This window comes from Citrus sinensis, chromosome 9 (genome assembly GCF_022201045.2).
Source record: "Citrus sinensis cultivar Valencia sweet orange chromosome 9, DVS_A1.0, whole genome shotgun sequence".
NCBI lineage: Eukaryota > Viridiplantae > Streptophyta > Magnoliopsida > Sapindales > Rutaceae > Citrus > Citrus sinensis.
The window spans coordinates 30,516,544-30,535,459 of record NC_068564.1 but is presented as its reverse complement, the minus strand read 5'-3'; the positions used below and the strand labels follow the sequence as shown (position 1 = coordinate 30,535,459).

Sequence of the window (18,916 nt, the reverse complement as noted above, 5' to 3'; positions counted from 1 at the left end):
AATGAAAAGAGCAAGGAAAAGATTCTTGTAAGAAAAGGTCACCTTAGAGAGAGAAAAAGGAAAATAAAACTTAATGGTATTTCAATTTTCTATGGGTTTTATAGAGTCGAGAGTCCTCTTTCCCCTAGGCTGAGAAGTGATTGTTAGAGGATCAGATTCAATCCCTAATTTTTCAAGGAAACTGATGAGATAATTTTGACGGAATCTATCATCGGGTTAACTTATTTAAAATCTCCCATATAAATTCTCCTCACATTTTATCTTCTGATAGTTAATTGCTCGTAAATTCATGTCTTAGGGGGTCATTTTGTGAGAATTAATAGGAACAAACCATCAAGATTACCTGCTTGTTGTTCCTTTGCCTTTGATTTATAATGAGAAGAATGCGAATTAATGTGAGGGAAACATCTAATCGTGGTCCCATAGTTTTATCCCCCAAATGGGGTGTACTTAAAAATTTCATATCTTTTTAAGTAATTTTACATAAAGACAAAATGGATAACAATATAAAAGTAATTAGTCGAAGCAAAATAAAATGAGAGGATAAATATCAGCATTTTTTAGTCTTTAAAAAAAAAGATGACAATGATGATGACAATAATAAAATAATATAGGCTAACAATCATGACAGATGGGTGCTTGTGAGCATTACAATATTTAATATTTTGACTGAAGTTATTGGCACCGCTTTGTTATCCTCGCATAATGTTACATTTAAGGATAAATATGAATTTAATTTAATACATTTAGATTTTTTTTTCTATACAAATTACTTGCATTTATAATCGATTCTTTTTTTTTTAACTTGTCACTTCTTATTGTTCTTTTTTTTTTATCTCTTACTAATTAAATATGTTTGTACTTTCAAATTTTTATTCAAAATATGTGTAATTTGTGTTAATGATTGACATTAAAAAATTTATCACCCATGAAACTTTTTAATTTATGTGTAGGATGACAATGAGATTGCAAAAGAAAAGCAAAATAACAGAATACTATTTTATATTTTACCAATAGAAAAATAATAAAGTACTACTTTGAATTTTAACAATAAAAAATTAAGTTGAAAAATAAAAATGTTTCATTTTTTAAAGGATATTTTTTGAAATTTAAAAGGAATAACTAAAAAAATCTCCGACTCTTAGAATTTTGGTTATAATAGCCCATTGCCCTTAGGCCCCCACCATGGTCATTATCATAAAAAGCAATTTTCTTTTTCAAGTGATAATATTTGAACCCCTCAATTTGTCTCATCAGCCCCCACTTCTTAATTAACCCGTTATAAGTATTTTAATCTCTAATTTAGTGTGATTAGTTATATCTTCTCATACTTCACACAATCACACTCATGTCTAAGTGATTAACCAATAATAAAGTTCACTTTAATTTTTACAGTTGCTGTTATATTAATCTCAATTCCTTAGTTCTTGCAGAATTATCGTTCAATTACAAAGGTCATAAAATTTTTTTATAAAAAAAAAAAAGAAAAAAGAAACTAAGCACTTATGGTGCCACCAATATCACAACTAGAACTAGGACACTTTTGAGTTCAGCTACGTCCTATTTATGATACTGAGATTCGATTTTTGAGCCCTCTCACGCTCTATTTAATAAAACCACAAATCTGAATAATGTGCTCACAATAGCCTGCTGTGTTGGTCCTCACCTCATCGCTAGTTGGAAAAATGGTATTACAATGATCTAGTTTTCCCGCTCATTGGCTCCTTAAAGGATGCAATTGGTTCATTAACAAACCTGTGGGTGACCAAAAGACCTCTACCTCTACTCTTTTGACATCCTCTTCAACTTGAAGAAGAGCGTCACAGGGATTCTACTGAGCAATTTTGAGCTTCAATCCTTCAGGTTGACAACTGCAACGAGCAGTCAGCAGTGGTAGCCTACAAAAAAGGGCTACTTGTAAAGTCCAAGCTCTATCAGTCTCTGGTCGATTCCATAATTGGAACTGCCATTTCACCTCCGCTGTTACTTGATAAGGGTAAATTAGGGATTGTAATAGTTGTTTATTAAGAGAGATTATTTTAAAAATTTTTTACGGGGTTCGTTTAGAAATGGGGGATGATGAGATAAATTAAGGGGGCGAATTGTCACCACGTTTTTTCTTTTCGTGCTAATGATTTTCGGAAGCCTTTCTATTGTGGGCCTAGGCCCATCCTTTTAAGTACAGTCGTCTACACTTCTAAGTTATAGCCGACGAGTCACACAAATCATGCCCGCTCTTGGTTTACACGCAATTCGGCTCATGTTTACGGACGAAAAATTCTCTGACAGTGAGAACTTAACTGAGCTTTTGGAAGGATCTTTTAAAACGACTAATTTTTTTTCAAAATATCTCCAATCCCAAAATTTTATATAAAACTTCGTATTTATCAATTAAATAATAAAATAAAATAACCAATACACTTAAAAATTGTGAGAAATTATTAACTGCTCAATAATGAATAAATCATATAATATATTATTTAAAATAAAAATATTGGAATGATTGTCATCATTCATTAGTTATTAACTACAAATAGTATACATTTGTGCTTCCTTTATCATTAGGGAGCTGCTACCTTGCATGCACGTAAGGTACAGTCCTCTCACAAAACTTAGATGTGGGTCCCACTTAGACCCACCAGCCTTGTGAGAGGTTGTACCTTACGTGCATGTAAGGTAGCAAAAGCCTTATCATTAAGCTGTTTACAACCATAAATTTGTAAATCTTAGTCATGATGGGTGTGTGTTGGGAGTACTGTGTATTATATTCATGAATCATGGCATCATATCGAGCATGGGCACATGACATTCCAATTACGAGAAACACAAAACACAATGTCATACGAAGTTTATTTTTAAACAATATCTACTATAAAAAGGACGTAGCAACTCTAGTTGGCATCTTGAAATTCGTTTGAATATTAATAAAATATGGTTCTAAAATCACATTGCACAATGCTTCTTAATCCATCGATCACCGTCTTTTTTTATTTTTTATTTTTCAATTAATCGACTAATACAGCCAACCTTAGAGCTGTCTCAAAATATGAACTCTTGTCTGTTACACTTTCCGAAGCTCTTGGTTTCGCTACCCTTCTCAGGTTTGTTCGATGCCCATTATTTAAAGGGATTAAAATTCAGTGTTCAATTTTTTTTTTTTTGCTGAGTATTAAATTAATGATGAAGATTTATTTTGAATTTTTATTTATTTTTATTTCTCTTACTTAATAATTATTAATTCAGTACTCAATAAAAACTCAATTCATAACTGAATTTTTATCTTTTGTAAAGAACGAGGCATTTTACAAAATATATTTTTCTTTTCTTCATTTTATAAATATTTTTTAAAAAAAATTCTTATCTCCGTACATCTATGACCGCCTGAAAAATAATGACCAACATTATTAATTATGGCGCCACACGTGCTTGAATGTATCATTGTCGAGTAGAACATGTCACCGTCCGAATCAGCTGCCTGTGGCTTCTCGTTCACAACATTCTTGCTTTGTTGTTTACTTTTTTGAATCCATCATTGTTCAGACTTTGTCTGTGCATTTACTCTCTATATCTTTGTTGGGGTTCTCTCTTAATGGCCAGAGCTTAACGGGCAGAGTGTATTCTGGTAAGCTCAATCAAGGCTCAGATCATCTTCTACCGGGTTATGATTTTAAACTTTGTTCTTTGGCGCGAAAGTAGCTTTACTTTTATTAAATGACTAGTAACAAGCTTGCGTTTTTTTCCTAATATACACTATCAGGGTGTTACTGATGGATGCTAATGCGAAGAAGAAGGCTGTTAATAGTGGCGAAATAAGCATATCAGAGAAGAAAATTTCGAATGGAAGTGAAGTGGTAATCAAAATTGCAAGTGAAGAATCTCCAAGCGTGACAACAGAAAAGGTTACAAACGGTTTCGAGTCCAATTCAGTGCCACCGGTGAGTTGCCCTTCACCAGAGCCTGAGGGTGCAAGATTTACTCGAAGCCATACAAAGCCACCCAAAATCCCCACCACAAATGATGCTGTCCTCATTCGAAGCAGGTCACTTGCAAGGTCAGTGTACTCGAAACCCAAGTCAAGATTTGGGGAGCCTTCTTATAATGATCCTAATATGATTGTAGAGGATGATGATTCAGCATTGTCAGAACAATTGGGAGGGAATTCTTTAAGTAGAACGTCGTGTAATACTAGCAAGAGATCCATTTCAAGTTCTAGGACTAACTCTATTGCCCCGAACATGTCATCGATTGCTTCGGATGATGAGGAAGAGATTTACAATAAAGTTGAATTGATTAAAGAAAAACGAAAGAGGATGACACCTATGGATTTGATTCAGTGGGTTGCTTTCTTGTGCAATGTGGGTTGCTTAATAGTAAGTTTGACTGTGAACAAATGGGAAAATTTTATGATTTGGGGATTGGAGATCTGGAAGTGGTGTGTGCTTGTGTTGGTTATATTTTGTGGCATGTTAGTGACTAATTGGTTCATGCATGTTATTGTGTTTGTGATCGAAACAAACTTTTTGTTAAGGAAGAAAGTGCTCTATTTTGTTCATGGTTTGAAGAAAAGTGTCCAGGTTTTTATTTGGTTGGCTCTGGTTCTTGTTACTTGGGTCTTGTTGTTTAATCATGGTGTCAAGCGATCAGAAGTTGCAACCAAGGTTCTGCATTATATTACCTGGACTCTTGTTACTTTTCTCATCGGAGCATTCCTCTGGCTGCTGAAGACTCTGTCGCTAAAGATCTTGGCTTCAAATTTTCATGTCAATCGATTCTTTGATAGAATTCAAGAATCTGTCTTTCATCAGTATGTTCTCCAGACGCTTTCGGGGCCTCCGCTTATTGAGGAGGATGAGAGGGTTGGCAGAGCACCGAGCTTTGGTCAATTGAGTATCAGGAGTAAAAAAAAGGGTAAAGAAGCAAAGGAAACAAAGATTATTGATATGGGAAAGGTGCATAAAATGAAGCAAGAGAAGGTTTCAACTTGGACCATGAAGTTGTTGGTTGATGCAATCATGAATTCAAGGCTCTCCACAATCTCCAATACGTTAGATGAAAGTGTAAATGAAGGTGAACATGCGGATATGGAAATCACCAATGAGATGGAAGCAAAAGCTGCTGCCTACTACATTTTTAGGAATGTTGCTCAGCACGGTAGCAAGTGAGATATTTCCCCCATTTTGTTGTGCTGTTGTTCTTTTCTCCTTTCCCTGTATGTATATATATCCTGAAATTTTTTTCACTTTATTGATAGGTACATTGAGGAGGAAGACCTCTTACGATTTATGATCAAGGAGGAGGTGGATCTCGTGTTCCCACTAATCGAAGGATGGGAGAATGGACGAATTGATAAGAAGGCTCTAACAAACTGGGTGGTAAGATCTCTTTTTTACCCATTTTTTGTTAATGCTTTCAGTTATTTTAGCTTCATCAATATGTATGACTGCATTTGTCTTAACTAATTATGAGTGTTAGACTGAGTACCTTGATAAGAAACCGTCATATTACTCACTGTATTTCTTGATAAGAAAGTACTCTAGTTAACAGTAACTTGCGTGAAATTTGAAAGCTGACAGAACAAAATGAATTTCAGCTTCTCCAGGGTATCGAGTCTATTTTGCTTCAAAGTGTGGTAATTCGTGTGGTACAAGTTTATGACATCCATTCTTACGTTCCAGCGATAGAGAAACTCTGTTCCATTAGTAGAGATTCTTTTAGTAGCAAAGACTGTTTGTGTATTCATCTTTTAAATTTTTTGCAGTTGAAAATTTACAAAGATCGAAAAGCACTGGGACATGCTCTAGATGACACAAAAACTGCTGTAAAGCAATTGAACAAGCTAGTGACAGGGATCCTGATTGTTGTGACCATTCTCGTGTGGCTCCTTTTAAGTGAGATTGCAACAACAAAAGTTATTGTCGTCCTCTCAACGCAACTTGTGGCAGCGACTTTTATGATCGGGCACACCTGCAAGACTATATTTGAGGCCGTCATATTCGTATTTGTGATGCATCCATTTGATGTTGGTGACCGTTGCGTTGTTGATGGCATTCCGGTAACTTCTTTGAAACTGTCTTATATCTTTTCTTATCAATGTTCAGCTAATTTCTGACTAATATATTGTGACTTGAAGTTGTTGGTCGAAGAAATGAACATTTTAACAACGATCTTCCTGAAGCTTGACAACGAAAAGATAAGCTATCCAAATTCGGTTTTGGCTACAAAGTCAATAAGCAATTATAATAGAAGTCCGGATATGGGTGATACAGTTGAATTCTCAATTGCTTTTGTTACACCGGTTGAGAGGATTGCAATGCTGAAAGAGAAGATCAAGCAGTAAGCTGACTGTGACCCCATTCCTAATTTTTTTGGTGCAGATTGATAATATTGTTGATTATGAACCGCTTTCTTGTACCGGGGTGTTTGATTTCGCACGCTTGAGTTCCTAGACACTACTTGATTTAGGTCTAAGTTATGATCTCAATTTTTTTTTTTTTAATTAAGTTTTGGACATTTTAATTTTTCCTTTGTTTTGTCAGGTATTTAGAGAACACTCCCCAGCATTGGCATCCGGAGCACAGCGTGGTTGTGAAGGAAATTGAGAATGTGAACAAGATAAAGTTCGCTCTGTATTGCAATCACACAATGAACTTCCAAGAATTTGGAGAGAAGAACAGACGGAGAACTGAACTAATGATTGAATTGAAGAGAATTTTTGAAGAACTAAACATAGAGTATAATCTCCTGCCCCAAAAAGTTCATCTTGGCAATCCTGGGATGCAATCAACAATCTTGACCGGCAAATGATCGTTTCTTATTGCCCAAGAATGCTTTGATAGTACAAGTAAGTGACGTAAGTTTGAAAATTTTTGAAGTATTAATCCATTCCTGCTTTAGCCATGAGTACAACAGTGGATTTTTTTCTTGGGAAGACGTTTGGTTTTTTGTTTATGAGAATTGCCTTAGCAAACCCAACTCAGATTTCGAATTGAAAATATTCGAGCTTTAGTTTATGCAAATTAAGTTTCTATTCTTAATCCCAAGACAATGAAAAGGGAATACGTTGTTATTGTTATCATTTAGTATTTTTATTATTAGTATTTTTACTATTTTATTATTTTTATTATTATTGTTGTTGCTGTCATCAATAATACTAAGAGCAATAGTGAATTATAGACATTTTGATAACTTGTAACAATTCATTTTAATTTTTAAACAAAGTAAATATATGAATGAAAATATAACATATTTCAATTCCGATCCCATTGTATTCCAATTCCAACCAAGCATATTTTAAGATACAAATAACTTTACTCTTATCTAAACTATGAACGATTTATCATCTTGTAGTATTTTTAAAATAAAATATATAGATAAAAAAAAAACAATCTCCACAACCAAAAGCAGAAAAAATAAAATTGTTGAATCCTCACAAGTTTATGATAACTACTCAACTTAGGCAATCAGGCTTGAGTTTTTTTATGTAATAATTTTACACTGCAGATTAAAGACTCAAATATGTAAAATGTATTACGTAAGACACTGCAAAAAGATATCTTATGTATTGATTTCGAGCACATTCATTCATCTTGTCTTGCCTTGTGTAGTAGTGACGTCTAGACTTTTCTTAAACACTAATATTAAGCTTGAGCTTGGAGTGATAATTCTAGTCTTTTGAGTTAAACTGATGATTATCATGGTATGATATTAGAATCACATTTTTGTCTGTAAAGCCACTTTACCTTGAGCAGAGTGGTGGATTACAATTTTCATAATGTAATTTAAATATCAATAAAAATTTGATTGTATAATACATACCAATAATTAAAGAAGAAGAAAAAAGGCTCTTGTATGTAAAATATATGTCATGGCTTTCTTTCTATTCTTATTCTTGGTAAATCGGGGCTATAATTATTGACCAAAGAAAGCATTATTATTAAAGCCACACGATGAGGAAAAATAATAGTGGTACTGCGGTAGGTTCTTGACAATTCAGCATTTCAGCTTCAAGAGAAATCCACGTCAATCAAGAAACTCAATCCAGGAGGATAAGCTTATCCTCCAAACGCAGGTTTAGAATTTGCCACGTAGGATTACGTGCGACCGACACGCGAGCTGAAAATCTCCAATTTCCACCTCTCACTCTGATTCTCTTCATTTCTCTATCCACTATCTAATAAACTTCCAATTTCTCTAAACCCACATCACTCGCCAGTTCCATTCTACTCAGCAGAGAAAGAGATCAACAACAGAGCAAACAAATGGCCTCTGTTTCAATGGCTATGCCACTGAGCTCAGCAACCCAGAACAGGCTTATTCAGCCTAGCTCTGAATCCTTCCTGAAGCCGTTGCCTGTAAGGCCATCAAAGGCAGCTAGATTCTTGGGAAAGCCAAAGTCAAGAGCCAGGCTTCAAGTTCAGGCTTCTTTGAAGGAAAAGGCAGTGACAGGACTGACAGCAGCTGCTTTGACAGCTTCAATGGTGATTCCTGAGGTGGCCGAGGCAGCTGGCCCTGGTCTTTCCCCTTCTCTCAAGAACTTCTTGCTCAGCATAGTTGCCGGTGGAGTCGTCCTTGCCGCTCTCGTTGGAGCTGTCATTGGTGTCGCCAACTTTGATCCTGTTAAGCGTACCTAAAGGAGGTTCTCACTATTGTATGAATTTTCTTTGCCCCTTTTATTGCATTGTTGTTGCTTCATTGTCTAGCTCTTGTTAATTAGCAATATATATATAAATGCAAGCCTTTGTCTGATTCAGCATTTGCAACAGAAAATAAAACCAAAATCAAAATAGAAACTTGAAAGGAGGAATGCCTCAAGATTCATTAATAAAACTTGAAAAAAGCTGTCATATTATGACTGTCTATATAACATATTGACTCCTATAAACAATCCAATGGAGCCAACACCAACAATATTGTCTAAAAACCAAATGCTTTTCAACAAATTGATTTCTCTAGAGAAGTTTTTTAACTTAAACATTCCATATCCCAACCCTCTAAATTGTTTTGCTTTTTTCTTCTCTCTGTACAGCAATTCCCCCAACCATATAGAGGCTAATTAAGACCTCAATGGCTGTTATTATAGGCCACACCATGTCCATGAATAAATCTTGCATCTTCCTCAGTGTAGACATGAGTCTCATTCAACAGCCTGCAAGATGGGTTTTGAATTTAATGTCAAGAACCTGGTAAAATTTAATTCCTTCTTAATGAGATTGAAGTATGTTTTTGGAACCTACGATAAATAAACAGCCTTGTTCATGGTGGTAGAGGAGAGGAATGAAGCGCCATTTAGATAGAGTAATTCAGCATTAATCCTGCTCTTGATCCTGTTGTCGATTTCCTCAGCATTGATAGAGAACGGTTGGTCTGACGCCTGCAAATCAAATGATAAACGTCAATTAATATTAACAAGAAGAACACTAACAGCTATGCCTTATCCAAATAATTTTGCTTGTATCGGCATACCATAACCCAACCCCAGGTATCTGCAAAAGATGGCACATGAGCAGTGTATGCCACCACATCTGCAATATTGCAATACATAATTGCACAATTAAAATTATGGTTGAATCGTTAAGCAAGAAGATCATTTCTGAGTAAATTAACGAGTGACTTACGCTTGAAGACCTGCTTGATGGTGTTGTAAATGGATGAGAACACCTCTTTGTGGGTGAAAATGCCTGCTGGTCCAGCCTATATCACACAACATGTTCCAATTATTCCCCAATATATCCCAGCCTAGCCTTATGAGATAACTGGTAACATACAGATTAAACTAAAGAGCCCCCCCAAGGGTTTGGTCGGGTTGGTTGCAGTACATCGGTAGTCTCTACCAAAATTCGGGTTTGATTCTTGGGGGTGGTAAGGGGGGTAAAAACTGTATTTGGGCTTGTCCACCCCCTTTACTTTTTACAAAAAAAAATAAAGAAAAGATTAAACTAAAGATATTGTTACCTGGGTAACAAAGATGCCATTGTCATTGAGCTTAGGCTTCAGAATTCGTTCATAGAAAGATTTAGTGTAGAGTTGATAGCAAGGTCCCCCTTCAACTGGGTCAGCTAAATCTCCGACAATGACATCAAATTTCTCATTCCTCTTCTCCAGCTCAGCCCTAATCACCAATTTCAAAATAATCAATATAAAAGATTACGCTAATATCATAACATCTACTTTATGTGAGAAGAGTCCTAGAGACATGAATGTTACTTACTTGGCATCATTAACAACAAGATTAAGCTTCTTGCTGCAGAATGCCTCTTGATTCACTGTCAGAAATCTGCGGCAGAAATCGACTACTTCCTGGATTACACACACAGACAGCCTACAACATCAATACACATATATATAATACAAGTCCAAATTTTTTACCATTAGCATAAATAAAGAGTATGTCAGGTAAGTACTAAATACTAGATAAAAAGTACCTGGTCGATGTCACACATGACCACCTTCTCAAGAGACTTGTGCTTGAGAGCTTCCCTCGCAGCAGAACCTTCACCACCTCCCATTATGAATACAGTTTTGGGACTGTAATTACATGTTTAATTCGTTCAAGTAATTACATTTTTAATTAGTTCTAACATACTCAACTTCATCATTTTTGTCAAACAATACGTGATATTTACACCTTTTTTTTTTCCCACCCTTGAAACATTATAATTGGCAAATAAATACTGAACAAATTAAAATTTCCTTTCGAGTACTAAGATACTTTTAAAAACATTTTATTTAATGTCTTGGCCCTCGTACTATATACTATATGATATGTATGTATCTATTAAATATATTACGTATTATTAGTGCAGATGGATGGACTCACTTCTGGTGACACAAGAGGGGAGGGTGGATCAAGCATTCATGATAAATAAATTCATCCACTTCAGCACTCTGCATCTTCCCATCAATCACCAGCACCTGTGATGTGAATCCAGTCAATCCCAAAAGCCATATATGATTAGCCAATGGGCCGGCATTATTATTACGTGAAATGGAATACCATTTCGAACCAAAAAGAGGGGGGGAAAAAAGAGAGAGAGAGAGAGAGAGAGAGAGAGAGAGATAGTATTAAGTAATTAATTAATTAACCTTTCCAAAACGCTTTGTGTCCAAAAGAGCAATATCCTGGAATTCGCTGGTCCCTTTATGCAGCACTCTGTTGAGACATAAAGTGTTATATGAATTGTATTTATTTATTATGATTTACTTATGAAAAAAGGAAGTAGACTTGTCTTAAATTTTTAACTAAATTTATCTCTTAAAACTTTATATGGAATGCATTTTTACAGAATGTAAAAGCATGGGAAAGAAAATCTAGATTTTAATGCAACTCCATATTTTGGGATACATAATCTAAGAGTGAAATAACAGATTTTTATCCCCACAACGCAAGGAGTCGATGACAAAAATATCTAGCCACTCTCATGGCTTCCCACGGCGCTTCGCAATTACAAAGATAATATGGAAAATTTTCCATGAAATTGAAACATCATCAAAGATTGATTTTCAAATTTTTTATTTTTTTTAAAAATAATAATTTATCTTATAATATATGAATCCTGAAACATCATTTTAGCTGACTGTTCTCTAAAAGTATCGTCTTCAAGTATCAGACCTCTTGCACTGTCAACAGGATTTAAAATAAAGGTTAGACATACATATATGTACATAAAAATTGCATAGAGATACTTAAGTAGGCTATGAGAACAAGGTTGTTTTGTGAAGAAACCTGTTCAAAGCAAAGGACCATTTGAGATCATCATCAATGACTTCCTCAAACCAGCAGCAATCTTGGAGGTTGCCATTGATATTTGGATCCGTATCATTGGAAACCTTCGAGAAACCATTTTCAAATAAGATCTCAACAGCCTCGGTACCCATGATCAAATTAGAAGCACAGAAATGGGATAACTTGTTGGGTTATAGCCAGGAAAGAAGACTAAGACTAAGAAGAAGAAGAAGAAGAAGAAGAAGAAGTTGGAGGATTCTAACACATGGGAAGTGCGTTTTATAGTGAATAATATAGCTCCAAAGATGGAGATTAAGATTATGCTTGGCACCTCGGTCAGTGATTTTGTCACAGACAGCGTCACAGATATTCTGTCTTGTTTCTGCCGTATTTGCCAATGCTGCCAAATACGGCGGGTAAAAACCGTAAACCAATTTTGGTTGCTCTCATAATTTCTTCGATGGTGGTATATGCGTAGATGGCACTGCTTCGAGACACGTGTTATCATTTCAAGTGAGTTGGATTGAAGTTTCCAAGAGATTGGATGTGATTCTAGAGATCTCAAGCAAGCGCATGCGCGGTAAGAGTTGGGGCTTGTGAGTTGGATAAGGGACAAGTTGGCAAAATGGAAAGGGGACCGCATGGGATAGTGGTGGGGCCCACCATGGACACGCGGGTAAGTACTTCCACGTGGATGCTCGAGTACAGCTGGTGAATTATAATTGGCAATTATTTTGTGGCGGGGTCCACAAAGTCCACGCGTCAGTGAACAATGGATATTTACACTTGTATTTCACACTCTCGTTTCCTTATTATTATTGTTTTTTTGAAGCCAATAAAAAATCTCTGACTATCCACATACTGGGGTGTGCTTCTGCTACGTAGTGGGTGCACTGAAAACCTACCAAAGAGAGAATCAATGAGGGGGCCAGGGGGGGCATGTGGGGCTCACGAGAAATTGCACTGCAGTGTTGAGTTGAGCGTGGGATGATTCCACTAATATTTTACCACAAACTTGTGGAGAGTCCACTATATGTACAATGTTATCGTTGTCTCTCTCGTGTCTTCATCATGTACATCTCCCGTCGGCTTTGTGACTCATGGCATACACCTCTCGTGTCTCCGTCACTCTGTGTGGTGGGATTATGATCTATGATTGGAAGGTCATTTTGTCGTAAATAACAACCAGTAATAAGAACTTGTTAAGATGTTAAACGTATAAAAGATAAGAGGGATACTTGTGTAACGATAATATCTATTGTGGCAGTATTTATTTTCATTGTAGTGGGACTTGGCCCCCTGAGCCTCAATATAGTTCTATCACCGATGTTAATGTAATATCAGTCATCATGTAACGATATGATTCATCATCAAACTAGTTTATAGAATCAAAGTTAAATGAAGGGTTGAACAGTATATATAAATATAATCTATGAACTGATGATAATTTTGGAGGAAGGTGATCCAGGGGAGCACGAAAAGGAAGTGCGCTTTAGGTTGCGATAACTTTTTTTTTTTCCTCCCCTTCTTGTAATGGGGGGACAATGTTGCAACTATTTTTATTATTTTAAATGAATTGCACCAGCACAAGGTGTTTTGGTCTTTGTTCATTGTAAGGACGGCTCACAAATCACTTTCAAGGCCTTTGTGCTCATTTATTTTTTGGGGTTGAGGATTTTTTCTCCGATGTGTTCCATTAAGGTCAATCACTTTAATAATCCAAGCCACCAAAGAGAGTCAAAACTTTTTTCCATTTCGTTTTCTCATACAAGGTCAACTATTATGCCCATGTTCTGTAGATCTGATCTGAAACTCCTAATCATGACTTGTGTCGTTTCAACTCTTACCAATTGAGGGGATTGGATACAATGACTATTCAAAGAAACTTGGGATGGTATCAATCCTTTTATCTGCTTGTTAATTGTTGTGTACTTTGAAATCTTACGTAGACCATAAATGTGTAAAATCTTAATGGACATATAAATTATCATTCAGTCATTCTTTTCTTGTATGTAAAATTTTGAAGAAGATTGATTTAGTGGGAGCATAAATTCACACAGTCATAACATATAACTTTAATATAAAAGTTTACCTAGTAGATATCACAAATCTACACCTAAATAAAATGAGATCTACCCCACCTTTAAAAAAAAATTATACATATGTTGAATATTCTTTGAGGTGCTTAAAAAAAATGAAAAAATAAAGAAAACGTGATGGAGCAATGAATCATAGAAGAGATTCACGCATGAGGCGTGCTTGGTGCTGCCCACTACACACCATTAATATAATCAGGAAAGGGGAATGATAAAAGTCGAGTGCAGAGAAAATCTCAGAAAAGGCAAAAGCAAGACAAACCCATGTTGAAATGTGGCACTGTGGGCTGCTCGCTTGGTGCTCCAAAATCCTAATATTTCTCCCAATATGTCCTCAAGAGTGCGGGGGATAATGAGTGTCGTGCCGTCAAATTGTCTTGCACACGTGCTGTACTGATGCTTCTACGAAATGATAGAAAATTCTTAAAGATTGGCTTCAATTCAATTCGATGTCAAACATGATCGGGTCGATTTGTTAAATTAGGCTTTCCTCGGATGCTAACTCGCTCAATTTCCAACGGCATTTATGCTTATACTTTAATTGTGTACACTGTCATCTTATCTCTTATTACTGTGGGAATGGGATTGTACTGTTATGTTTAAAACAAAATTTCATCCTTATGATTGTGAATACTGAAAATGACTAAAATTTTCTTAAAAAGCAGTGATATTGGCATACCAAGTATTGAATTTGATCCCTGCTACTATATTTTTATTTGTTATTTTTTATTGGTACCACTATTGTGTAGATTCATCGGCCATTCGCGAACCATGTGGCCGAATCACATTGACTGTAAATATAACTCTGTATTAGAATGACATCGCACCAAAGACATGATCATTTTTTTTTTACTCCCTTTCACCATTCTTCAAACAATTGTAGCTCAAATGCAGTGGTGACAATCAACGATGGCATCAAATGAGTGCAGGATTGGTATTGATTCAGTTTTTTTTTTTTTTTTTTATCTTTTGTCATAATAATTAATGATCTTCAAAGATAAGTAGTGTAAAGAATTGATGAATAATAAAAGAGTTTGGTGAGATCTATTTACCTATGACACCATCTCCCAATTTTTTTTCTAGATATTTTTATTTTAACCTATTTTTAGATTATCTTTATCTTTTTTGTTGTTACGTGTACTTAGATTTAGTAAGCTAGTTGTTAGTTTTCCATCTTATGGACCATTTATTATAATTCTATTCTTTAGGTTCAAATTATACTTTTAACTTTTAAGTTAATATTTAAACTAGCATTAACATTAATAATAAGCAGTATTATAGTAAAACTTGTCTATAGTCATAATGTTGAAACCAATTACTTTTATTAATATGAGTAGATTATAAATTAATAGAGGTGTAGTTACAAAAATTATTAATTTTGACTTATTTATCTTTAGTTCAAGTGATATAGAAGTAATGTATATACAATATTAATCTTGTATGATTGAGAATATGCAAAGTCATCTTAAAATCTAAACATTTTCATTCTTTTTAATATTTTTAATATTTTTCTCTCAATGTAATTTCTATAAATATTATACAATGAATTGGAAACAACTATTAAAAAAAATCATTGTGTTAAGCAACTTTAAAAGAATATTTTATACCATCTTAAACCTTTAATGTAACATAGCATATACTTTTTGCAATATTTAAAAAAATTATTATTTATGTGGAGATAAGTTTTTAAGATAGGATTTAGAAAAATTATAACTTATTATAACTAGTGCAAATTGGGAGCACGATTTTTTATGATTATTTAGAGGTTATTCCTATATAGAGTATCTCCATAGAGAGGCTTTATTATATATGTTGTGCAACATGATCAATTATATTTAGGAAGACTTGTACCCTAAATACCAAAATATTTTTGAAATTCCAAATTAATTTTCTCCGATTAACTTATTTCTTCTATAATTGCTTCCATATATTTTTTAGTCACAAAAACTAAACATCTAATTAAAATAACAATAAAAGCACATTAAAGCGCTTTCTATAATTAATTACCAGAGGTCCAAACACCTACTGCTTTATTTAAAAACTGCTTAAGAAAATGATAATAAACAAAGTTGTATGGGTTAAAGAATTATACGAAGAGCATTAATTCTCAAAACTGACCATTATTAGGAAACACGACCCAAAAATCAGGAATTATGCTATTGGAAGTTCCAGACTAGTTGACATAATTGGTGGAACATTTTCTTCCTCCTTTGGAGTGTGGATGGTGACCAGATCAGGCAAAGGTGTCACTGGCCTTTGCTTGCCTTTGGCATCCCAGGCCAGCATGATCTTCACCTTGATGCCAAGCACTCCCTGTTACCGTTTTAGTGCAAATATTTAATCACATTGATAAACAATATAATGTAATTTGCATTTTCAAATTTTTACATAGCCACAGAAAATTGAACTGGCCTGTCTAAGAAGGACATGCCTCACAGCTGAGTCGATATATTCCTTCACAGGATAACCAGAGGATATCATGTACCCATCCTTAAACTTCATTGACGTGGCACGTTGAGCACGAAGCTTACCACTCACTATGACCTGAATGAATGTACAAGATTAATATTGGAATTTCGAAAATTAAAAAAATTGCGGGTGAAATTAAACGTGTAATAAAAGGGTGAATAATTATTTTTTGACATACCTCACATCCCTTAGCCCCACTCTCCAATATTATAAATCTCAGCACACCACAGCATGCCCTATAAGATGATGAAATCCCAAGTTGTCATTTCAAATAAGTTATTAAAAAAAAAGGCTTGTGAAAGAAAGCCGTCATCAACAAACAATTTTCTCCAGAACCTCATTAATCATTAATTAGAGAGCATAATTATATCGAGAACATTATAAATGCCTAAATTGCATACGCAATAACTTTAAGTATATATTGTCCATTTTAAGCACACATCTTACATACAATCACAGTAAGACCCTCTTTCCCTAACAATGTGAGATTTTGCAATGAGGCCACTAGTTAACTTGGCATGCGAGAATGTCAACAGAAATATTGCTAATGAACTTTAGCAGTAATGCAACAACGTCCGATCAATTGGTTACAACATTAATCATAGTAGCAATGGTGTAATGTGTACCTTCTAACAGCAAGACCTCCGAGGAGCTTGTAACGGAGAGACTCGGCCTGGGCAATGGCACAGAGACCCCTATTGTTAACTTTCTCAGCGTATAGCTCCACACTGTTCTCTGGAAACTTGAACCGTTTCTGAACGGCTGAAGTCAGCTCCCTTATCCTCCTTCCCTTCTCGCCGGACATATTGAAACTTATACATCAACATCAAAATCCTGACACAAAATTGCTAATAAAATAGATCAAATCCCCAGTTTAGTTTCATTTCTTAAAAATCAAATGTATTGGTTCGGAGAATTTAAATCAATGAAACCAATGATTCTCTACTTGATTTGGAAAATTTACCAAGAACATTCTGCGTGCGTGTAGCCCTAATGATAATCTCAGTGCGCATTGGAGTAACCCTAACTTCAACGCCAGACTATCCATCCTCAGCAAGCTCTCTTGTCAGAACTTCATTCAGCTCTGCAAAGAAGACACCATCGGCAACAAACTGTTGCCCAAAAACATGATTTCCCATACATCATGTTCGCTTAACAAAATTTGGTATCAATTGCCCTACAAGAATATATTACTTTAGGGAAAAAAAAAAAAAAACATTTTGGTGTATTTTATCTAAACATGAGATGCTTTGTGAATTTTATGCTATATGCATTTGATAATCCTGAACTTTACGTAAAAAGATGTCATCTAAACATTTTAGTTTTTCCTCAGATTTCACATGACAAAGAAAACGTTTGAAAGAAAGAGAGACTGACTTTGCGCTTCTTGCTAATCTGAGTAGCCATGTTGTTTCAGAGAGTCCAAAACTCTTTTAGTATGAGAAACCCTAATGTTTAATCTTTATATTTTTTAAAATATCTCAAAACATGAATGTTGTTAAATTATTAACACCTATTGTTACTTTTTGTTCCTTTTGATTAGCTTTTATAATATTATCCTCTTACAATAATATTTCTTTTTGTGGACATTAATGAAAAGAAAAAATTACCAATTTAACCTCAAAAATAAGACAAAAATAAAAATAATACATATTTATTTTTGTGGAACACTTTAATGAAGAGTTAATATGTTAGTTCTTTTATTAATGTAAAAAAAATGGTAACTTAATGAGTTAATATATTAGTTTTTTTAATTAATGTCTCAAAAAATTGTTAATTTAATTTTTTTACAATTTTTTTTGAACATACACGAGCTTCATAAAAATTAATATATGTTCTCTCCTTTAAAAAAGAAAAAGAAACATTATTATAAGATAATAATATTGTAAAAGTAAGTTAAAATGAATAAAAAGTACTGATAAAATGTTATTAATAGTTTAACAATATGGACATTTTAAAGTATTTTTAAAAATATAGAAATTAAATGGATACTAACCTCAAAATATAGGAATTAAACAAACTTTTTTCCCTTAATTGTTTAAATGGATCCATTGCTGATCTAATAATATTGGGCGCATTTATATATCGTACGACCAAGGTTTTAGTTACAATATTTTTTTTCTTTCATAGTTTTTGACATCTCTAAAATACAATATAATATATACAGCCCCAGTAAATATCTAATAGATATATTCAAAAGAAAAAAAATAAAATCAAATAAATGTGCCCATCTTTGTTTTCAAAGACTTGTTCCGTATTCAATGATCTAATATGTGCCGAACTTGTAGATTCGATAATGTCCACGACTGTTTCAAAGATAGTAATTGATAGAATCTGTGACGGATTCAAATTGAATATGATCTCAACATACAATATTTCTTTGTGTGTGTGTGTGTGTGTGTGTTTTTTTTTTTTTTCTTCCTTCCTGTCAAATGATCGTTGATTTATTTGCAAGTTTAGTTGAGCGGGAAAGCATATGCGAGGAGAAAATAAAATACTTTCCACGCTCAACAACCTTGTTTTCTTGACTCTAGAGATTGATAAAAAATAACGCCGTTGCCGGGGATCGAACCCGGGTCACCCGCGTGACAGGCGGGAATACTTACCACTATACTACAACGACCTGATT

General features: G+C 34.4%; 3 protein-coding genes, 1 non-coding gene and 1 pseudogene across 4 annotated transcripts; 2 read left to right on the top strand and 3 right to left on the bottom strand.

The window, feature by feature from the left end:
- The first annotated feature begins 3,446 nt into the window (after nucleotides 1–3,446).
- Nucleotides 3,447–7,048, top strand: LOC102612350 (mechanosensitive ion channel protein 10-like). Its single transcript, XM_025097254.2, has 6 exons — nucleotides 3,447–3,622; nucleotides 3,758–5,158; nucleotides 5,252–5,372; nucleotides 5,759–6,052; nucleotides 6,131–6,333; nucleotides 6,537–7,048. The coding sequence occupies exons 2-6, from the start codon at nucleotides 3,768–3,770 to the stop codon at nucleotides 6,802–6,804; spliced, it is 2,277 nt and encodes a 758-aa protein (XP_024953022.1). The 5' UTR covers nucleotides 3,447–3,622; nucleotides 3,758–3,767; the 3' UTR covers nucleotides 6,805–7,048.
- A 1,107-nt stretch (nucleotides 7,049–8,155) lies between these two features.
- Nucleotides 8,156–8,745, top strand: LOC102612959 (uncharacterized). The gene has a single exon (XM_006474413.2). The coding sequence runs from the start codon at nucleotides 8,259–8,261 to the stop codon at nucleotides 8,628–8,630; it is 372 nt and encodes a 123-aa protein (XP_006474476.1). The 5' UTR covers nucleotides 8,156–8,258; the 3' UTR covers nucleotides 8,631–8,745.
- Nucleotides 8,746–8,776: 31 nt separating this feature from the next.
- On the bottom strand, nucleotides 8,777–12,109 carry LOC102612657 (thermospermine synthase ACAULIS5). Its single transcript, XM_006474412.4, has 10 exons — nucleotides 11,723–12,109; nucleotides 11,083–11,149; nucleotides 10,817–10,911; nucleotides 10,422–10,524; nucleotides 10,208–10,296; nucleotides 9,952–10,108; nucleotides 9,615–9,690; nucleotides 9,463–9,521; nucleotides 9,234–9,370; nucleotides 8,777–9,145 (listed from the first exon to the last, which is right to left on the bottom strand). Exons 1-10 carry the CDS (start codon nucleotides 11,872–11,874, stop codon nucleotides 9,061–9,063), a joined length of 1,020 nt encoding a protein of 339 aa, XP_006474475.1. The 5' UTR covers nucleotides 11,875–12,109; the 3' UTR covers nucleotides 8,777–9,060.
- Nucleotides 12,110–15,950: 3,841 nt separating this feature from the next.
- On the bottom strand, nucleotides 15,951–17,694 carry LOC102613258 (40S ribosomal protein S3-3-like; annotated as a pseudogene).
- A 1,144-nt stretch (nucleotides 17,695–18,838) lies between these two features.
- Nucleotides 18,839–18,910, bottom strand: TRNAD-GUC (transfer RNA aspartic acid (anticodon GUC)). The gene has a single exon. It is a non-coding gene; the product is annotated as a tRNA-Asp (tRNA).
- Between the last annotated feature and the right edge of the window lie 6 nt (nucleotides 18,911–18,916).